Raw genomic sequence first — 7,879 nt, 5'->3', positions numbered from 1 at the left:
TCGATGGGGCGAAATGCAAGAACGCCCATGTACTTAGATTTAGGTGCACGTTAAAAAACCCCAGGTTATCCTAATCTTCGAAGTCCCCTGCTAAAGCGTGCCTCATAATCAGATAGTGGTTTTGGCACGTAAAACCCTATATTTTTTAAAAGAAAAGAATCTTGTTTCTCGCACCAGGTACATGCGCCATCCTTTTGGATGAAGTGCACAATATTTAGCTTGCTCTCGTCGTTCAACTCTCTGAGCTTGGCAACGTGTTCCATCTTAGCCATCCAGTTCTCCATGTGCTCAAAATTGTAACCACGAAACACTATCGAAATTCGTTGATTCTTCAATGTGTAACATGTTGGTGTGGCATCTTCCATACCGCTATGCGTATTAGATGACGCAGTATCGAAACCCTCCTAGAATATTTTGGCTGGCACGGTGAACACTTCTCACTGGTTTAGGGCTTCTATTTGTGCCAAGAAGTGGCGCCACGAATAGCAGCTGGATTACCGAATACTTCCACCACTTGATCACGTGCTACAAAAAGGTACCACGAAAAACCTGCACCAGCAGAAACCGATCGCTAGATTTAGGTGCCCGAAATGAACCGAACGACACTGCAGACTGTTCGATTTCCCATCTTTCTTTCTGAAGGCTGGCTCGCAGCACCTGGAGGCAGGATATTTGTCTGAGATATCTATCAGACAGGAACATCGTTTCGTTTTTGCACTGCTGGTCTGCGACCCAGAATTACGCGTAGCTGTGCTGTGAGTGGCTTCCGAGATCGAATTGCCGCTCTGCGTGGCGTAATCTGTCTCGGTCGCTACGGGGTGCCGCGACGTTCATTTCTGAGCCGAGACGCCAAACATTTGAGGGGCGCTTTGCTCCGTTAAATTTTCGCCTGCACAGCTTCCGGATCGCTAGCAGAGATGAAAAGATAAAGAGAGCAGCCTATCAAGGCGATAGGACTACTTGTCTTCAGGCAATCGAAAAATATTTTCGTTATCCGATTCGTGGCACGCCATCCTTTATTAGCGTTGCCATCATCTGATTATTTAGGCAAGTAGTCATCAGGGGTTCTTCAAGGTTATTGCATTAGCTTTACAGCACCCTACTGAATTCCCGTTTGCGAATATATGCAATGTAAAAGCAACTGCAATGTAATAAGCTTTTATTATCTTTAACTACATGCTACCGGCTACAAAAACTGAGGTGTTTAAGAGTAGTGGTCACATAAGTCACTCTTTTTGAGTAGCAGTGCATTCTGCGGGGTATTTATCGTAAACTGTTTTTCCTTGCGCACAGAATACATTGAACACGAACATGCAGCAATCTGGAATGCTGCTCCATTTATCCTTTCTGACCCAGAGTTCGCACCCTGCAAAAAGAAGAAGCAATAAAAAATAAAACACTATTCCACAAATGTGCGTCAGAAGCATTTCTACGAAAATTTAAGCATTTGCCACGAGTTTAGACTTGATGAAAGATTTTTCTCGGTTACTATATATCTGCAATGGGTAATGATATAGTTATATGAACATATTGATATCAAGATGAGAATAACGTAGGATGTCCTATTTTGTGCTCATTTCTTTTTTGTCTTTCTTTATCTTTCTTTTCTCAATATTCGTCTCTAGCATTTTTCTATTACTCAGATATTTGAAGCTCGGATATCTGTTTTCCCAAAGCAGCATCCTTTCCCTCATATATTAAAAGCACTGTTTTATTTTAGCACGGGTACACGCACTTGAAGTGCAAATATTTTAAAAAAAATTTACGTTTTTTGAAAAAGTAAACGTTGTATAGCTGCATACCATTTTGTTGATAAGGCACGGAGAAAACATCGCACACTTGTCCATCAGTAAAGATGAGAGGGTCTGTGAAGTTTTGTTGGCCTGAAATAATACCAAAGTACAATATTATTGTAAGCAAAATGATGTTTATTTCCAAAGCACGCCGAATAAACAGAAAATTATTTAACTTTAATAAATCTCGTCAGGCCACTAGTATTTGGGGTTTCTATGCAAGAAAACGTTACAAGCACCTATAGCGTCATATAAGAGTAATTTTGTGTCCTTGCCTTTGTATGTCTCATTTCCTTTCCTGATATATCCTATACCGATAAAGTCAAGGCACATCAATTTTAACACGTTTTGAGAGAAAAAGAACGCATGTTCTTCTTGTGCTATTTATGCATATACAATATGTTACCGACCCGTTCAATAAAGAGAGTCAAGAGCTAGCCCTCCGAATGTATTTTTCATGGCTGAAAGCTGAGAGATAATTCTGCTGCTGTCCAATGAAAAAGTTGCATCATGTACTTACTATTAACTAGGTAGCGGATTGCGTTCCTTGTCTGGCTGTAGCCATTGCTGGATACGGCCTGCACGGTTTCGCTTACATTGTAACTGCGAATAACAAATAGAATGCAGATATTTGTATGGCGGAAGAAGAGCGGCTCGATAGTGCATGACGAAAAATAGTAAAAAGGTAGATTATTTGAATCGCAACTATATGGACACCCCAAGCGAAATTTGTTCAGTCGTCGTCGGCATCGGCGTGAGGTTTCGCAAATATATAGGTCAAAGTATGTTAATTGCCACTCCCTGCTATATTACCTGCGCTGTGGGCGGGTTATATTGCCACACCATTTTATCAGTAGAGCTGCTCATACCAGGTGTTACATTCTTGTAAACACCATTCCTCAAATTTTGAGAATGGCAGCCCACAAACAAATATCATCACACAAAACACCGACAGCGCATGCCTTTCATCTCAACATCTTCATAGAGTTTAGTATTTAAAGTGCGCAAGAATAACTGAGGTCAAAGAATCAAATGATGTATCTTCATTGGCGTGGCAGTGTAGTAGCTCGTGGATCGACCCATGACTGAGGTTTGAAACATATTCAATAGGGAAAATTTATTGTAAATTCGCTAAGAAAGATGCAGGCTGGTATTAATGAACGTGAATGAACTTGTCTTAAGGCTTTAATCAAACAGAGGACCCCTAGTACAACAGCACATCCTTAATTAGCTCACGTTTAATTCACACTGCCAATACAGTTACGAGTGTTACATTTTTGTTCCTACACATTCATATCGCATTGATTGCTTCACCCGTATATAGAACGGTGATATTCATTGAACGCAATTGTGAAGTCACCTGAAATTGAGCCGCATAAAACAAAGTAAAACACCATATTCTAACTGTAGGCGTTCAACATGTTAACAGGTTCACAGATTTTGAATTTTACAAGATCGCATTTTTAGCACTGGGTTGCTCGCAAATCACTGGCGCAATCCTAGTCTAAGGGCCTTAAAGAAGATACTGTGCTGAAAAGGCTAAAATTACTAAGAGCATATTCCTAGTAGGTTTCATATTGACCACGTGTCAAACGGAAATTTGTATTGCGCGGGCTGCTCTTCCCGAAGCCTCCTGCAGAAAGCGGTTCCACAAAATTTACTTGTACTCCAGGTTTGGCTCAACACACCCGAGAACACATAGAATCTATTGATGTGCAGGTATTCTCATTCATGCCGTTGTGGTAGTTGTGAAACTGGCTGGCTCTCTTTTCTATGGAGTTATTCGATGACACAACAAAGGCTGATTCCACGCCTTCACTATTGGAAATATGCGCATTTTCTGCGTCATTCCACAACTAAGCCAAATATACTGTCTGAGTCAAAATCTCGACTGTCTTTATGTTTACGTTCAGTACAAATACAACGTAATATTAAGAAATTAGCCATATCCCTCTTAAGCGTCGTTATAGATAAAGTAACCCAGCAAGCGACAAACACTCTTTCCTAGTTTAGATTGAAATTTTGTTTAAAATATATTGTGATTCAGTATTGAAATTCTCGATCGAATGATATCCTGATGTATGATGATGATCGCGCGCACCATATGACCACGGGGAGCTGCCCATAACTAAGCTCGCTTTTTGGCGAAGCAAGACATGGAGTTAGTATCTTTCTTCTCCATATCACAGAAATACATGAATTCCATGGGATACTGGCCAAAATTAGAATGTTAGTAATTACATCTGGCTGCCGGAGGCTATGCCCGCCATAGCGTGTCTCGGATGTATTGCTTCAAAGAGATGGCGCAACGAAAAACGAATGGCTGGGTTTGTGCACAACCAGCGTTCTTTAGATTTTGGAGACAGACTTCGGGAAAAGATCTATAAAATTGTGCAAAACTGCTTTAGCTTTCACTATAAATAAGGAAGGACATTCAATATTCCCACGTATAACATTGCATGCTTATATGGGTTGCTTTAGGTGTTTAGAAGGTAGGGGTGCTTGTAATTGCTGTATACAGTAAATGAGTGAGACGAATTCAATATTTATTAGCGTTTGCGCTCTTTGTTTAATACGTCGAGCCTTATGAAGCGCTGTTTTCTAGTAATATGTTACTTCAATGTGCATAATAGATAAGAGAAAATATATTTTAGCTCTTTCAAAGTTTGTGCTGAACGTATCGCTCATACAATATTTTTCTAGCTTTACCAACACTATGTTCTATGTGCTTACTTCCGAAACCATAGGAACCAAACACTTCATATATATTTCAATGGTTCAATTACATGTCGGTATTCGATATCGTAGTCCATTCAAACGCATGATATCACCTTGAAAACTGCATGTCTTTGATTTTCAAAAGCCACATTATAGCTGAAGTCATTCCAAGACATATGCAATGACGCCTTACGAAGTCTACAGGATATAAATAACAATGTTTTGAAATGCAGAATAATAAATGTAAAGGGAGAAAATTGTGGACAAGTTGCTGCCAGGTTTATATAGAATTTCCATTCTCGGCAGGGAAATTGCGGTACTTCACCATTTAAGCCACTCCGCCGCCATCCTTCTCTAGACTTTCCGGTGTATTGCTATGTGCATAAAATCATCTCTGACATTTGAAGCAGCGCCCCTCACCGAAAAGGCATAGGATGTGGAAACAACATTTTAGGTTGAGTGATAACGTAGTAGAATAGCTTTGGCGCAGACATTCTCTTTTGTAACTTTAAGGTTTAAAGACCCTATCGAAGGCCCCTAATATGAGATGAATAGGAATAGTAAAAGGATCTGAGGGGCTCAATTTGTTTGGTAGTCAAAACTATTCGCGCACATAAATGTGCAAGGATATACAACATATTGGAGAGAATGATGGCGCTACGGTTGCCTAAGTGGTTGATGGTTTCATTTAGTTTAGTGAAGAACAAGAACACAAGCACCTCAAATCCGCGCAGAATGCCGCACATAATTTGCCGCTGTAAGAATACTTAGGTAAGAATACAATAAAACTATCTCTCTCCAAAGGGACAAAGATTATCTGTGATTACGGCCCTGCTCTCATACAATACCATCTATATAGGAATTACTACAATATTTTCACTTTTATGACATAGGATTTACAGAGCTTGAGGCGTGTCCGAGTTTCTCAGAGAATTTCTTGTCTTCCGTCATCATTGAAAGTAGCACGTGTTAAAAGCCTTGGTTGTCATCGGTACTTTATTACATCTGCTGCAACTTAGAAAAGCGGCAATGTGGTAAGTTCAGTGATATTTGTAAAATATTGCGTGGTGCCTATCTTTGACAGACTCTGCAATGGGGCCTTGCTTTTTTTATCTTGAAGTCTACTAGTGCCGTATTGTAAAAAAAAAAAAATACTCTTCGAGATAACATTTTCTTGATGCACTGCCTGATCAGTAATGTGGAGAACATTCACAAAAGTTGACTACTAAAAGGGAACTCCTCAGTTGTCTTTATAACTTGCGAGGAGCGCAACAAATAAAGTGTTTAAGTTAGGAAATACAGACTTTGACGACATAGTTTAGTAGACGGCTTTTTGGGGACAGACACGTTGCTAAGTGTCCTTTAGCAATAAACATTGCAGACAAAATAACCACTGTAAACGCCTTTAGCCAGGTGTACACATAGGATGGAATATGAAGGCAAGCACTGTTTTAATTACACTTTAAAAATAATAAGTATGTCATCAGTGATTTCGGCTAATTGAGTGAAACCATTAGATACTCACTAATCTTCCCCGCTAGACGCGTTTTTGAACGTGAAAACAGATGTAACTGTGTAAGCTGTCGTATTCTTGTTTGTTTCTTGCACTGACAGGCACTTGAATTGTTGACCCCATGATCCAGTGTCATTTTCGTACGTTGCCTTGGCGAGTACGTAAGTCACGTTGTCTGCTTGTTCAAGGCTCTGAAAACCGAAGTAACAGCACAAAAGGGCAGTTGAAATTAAATACCTGTATCTTGCTTAAAATTTTTCAAAAATAGTTACTGTGGGCTGCTGAATCAGTTTGCATTACTTACAAACTATTTCGTGCTCGAGTATCTTTCCGCGTATCCGTATAGTCTTCTAAAATCTTTTGAATAAATATTAGGGACCGGTACTTTATTGCTACTCTATCACATAATATTTCACTTTCTGCATCTTTAGTACCGACTACTCAGCATCGAAGCAGTCATTTCATAGAAAAAAATAAGTCCTTCAAGGCGTTATGGCTTAGAGAGCTGAAACATGGCCAATTTCCTTATTTCAGAAATTTTCCTTGATCTGCAAACCCTATTATGGGAAATGCCTCCGTAAAAGAGTTTCGATACCATTTAATTTATCAGCAGGCTCTAGTTTAAGCTAAAATTTTCGCACAAACACTTGAATAACGACTCTCAACTTAAATGCACGGAACTTTTGCTAAAAAGTGTTAAATATCCTACATCAGTTCCTTAACTGAGAGCACTGGGACAGCGTTTGCGTAAGGGTTTCAACAAGCTCTTCAGAATTATCATTTATATATTTGCAGGTGTTATTTAAAACGCGTGGTGACAACCTAGAAGGAATCTGAAAAAAAAAGGTTCGAAAATTGTAGTAGGAAGAACTAGGGTGGTGTATCTTGGTGTATCTGAACTAGGGTAGTATGTATTTTTCATACTCGCACTGTGCTACCAAAAATGTAGTCGCCTTTAGTATAAGAAATGCACCATGAGACAATATTTTTTTTCAAGGTTCTGGCTAATAAAATGAAACCACTTACTTTCCAGGCGTTTTGATAGTCTTTAAGCAATTGCTCATTCTCCCAAAGAGGCTTCTCACTCTGCGCTGATGCTTCGCCCATACGTGCAGCCAGGGCTGTGCCAAAGACAGAAAGCAAGAGTGCTACCTGCATCATGAAGTCGCTGCGAAGGCAGATCTAGCAAACCAGGCAATCCTACCCACAATTTATATGTGAGGTGCTTGAGTGACAAAGAAATTCAGCTGCCTTGAACAGCGTCACAGCATGCGTCAACAGAGATACCCTGATATTTCATATATTTATACCAGCTGCAACCTTCGAACAAAAGTTCAATGAGCCAGGAAGTTTCAAGCGTGGATGCTGCGATTTCGAATCCTTCTCAATTACGTACATGCCGCTCTCATTTGATTCGAGGAACATTACTGGGAAAACAAGTGACGTAGGACGCAGCGTAAAAGTTATTCGCTGCGTTATTTACCTTAGCGCGTATCACTACCTACAATTCCGTCAAGTTTAGAGTGGTGAATGCATTATAAGCCGATTTTGTAAGCAAAAGCTCTCTTAGTTTTAATAACTTACCATATTATTCAACATGTAATCTTTTTGCCCACCTTAGTCGCTCACTGGCTCTGGCGCCAGCTGGTTGAGGACGAACTTTTGCTGCCAGCTCCAAGTGCAGTGTCAGCATTGCGATGTTGGCGAAAGAGAAAAAACACATACGAGAGATCATTCGTTCATGTCGATCGCGATGCAGGCTCAGAAACTGAAGTGGCCGAAAATATCTCAATGCCTTCGCAGCAACTTTTACCATAAGGCGTGTGTCGCATGAAAACCAGAACACGAGGAACTT

General features: G+C 40.1%; 1 protein-coding gene across 1 annotated transcript; it reads right to left on the bottom strand.

Moving 5' to 3' along the window:
• Positions 1 to 1,133: 1,133 nt before the first annotated feature.
• On the bottom strand, positions 1,134 to 7,188 carry LOC129388055 (male-specific histamine-binding salivary protein-like). The gene is made up of 5 exons (XM_055078061.2): positions 7,051 to 7,188; positions 6,037 to 6,215; positions 2,314 to 2,396; positions 1,803 to 1,883; positions 1,134 to 1,366 (listed from the first exon to the last, which is right to left on the bottom strand). The coding sequence occupies exons 1-5, from the start codon at positions 7,183 to 7,185 to the stop codon at positions 1,227 to 1,229; spliced, it is 618 nt and encodes a 205-aa protein (XP_054934036.2). The 5' UTR covers positions 7,186 to 7,188; the 3' UTR covers positions 1,134 to 1,226.
• Between the last annotated feature and the right edge of the window lie 691 nt (positions 7,189 to 7,879).

The sequence above is a fragment of the Dermacentor andersoni genome, chromosome 10 (assembly GCF_023375885.2).
Source record: "Dermacentor andersoni chromosome 10, qqDerAnde1_hic_scaffold, whole genome shotgun sequence".
In the NCBI taxonomy this organism is placed as follows: Eukaryota; Metazoa; Arthropoda; class Arachnida; order Ixodida; family Ixodidae; genus Dermacentor; species Dermacentor andersoni.
This window is presented reverse-complemented; position numbering and strand designations above follow the sequence as displayed.

Coding starts and splice junctions, on each gene's coding strand:
- LOC129388055 (XM_055078061.2), bottom strand. CDS start 7,185: ATGATGCAGGTAGCACTCTTGCTTTCTGTCTTTGGCACAGCCCTGGCT. Junction 6,216..7,050: donor ACTATCAAAACGCCTGGAAA/GTAAGTGGTTTC, acceptor TTCGGTTTTCAG/AGCCTTGAACAAGCAGACAA. Junction 1,367..1,802: donor CGTGCCTTATCAACAAAATG/GTATGCAGCTAT, acceptor TTCTTTTTGCAG/GGTGCGAACTCTGGGTCAGA.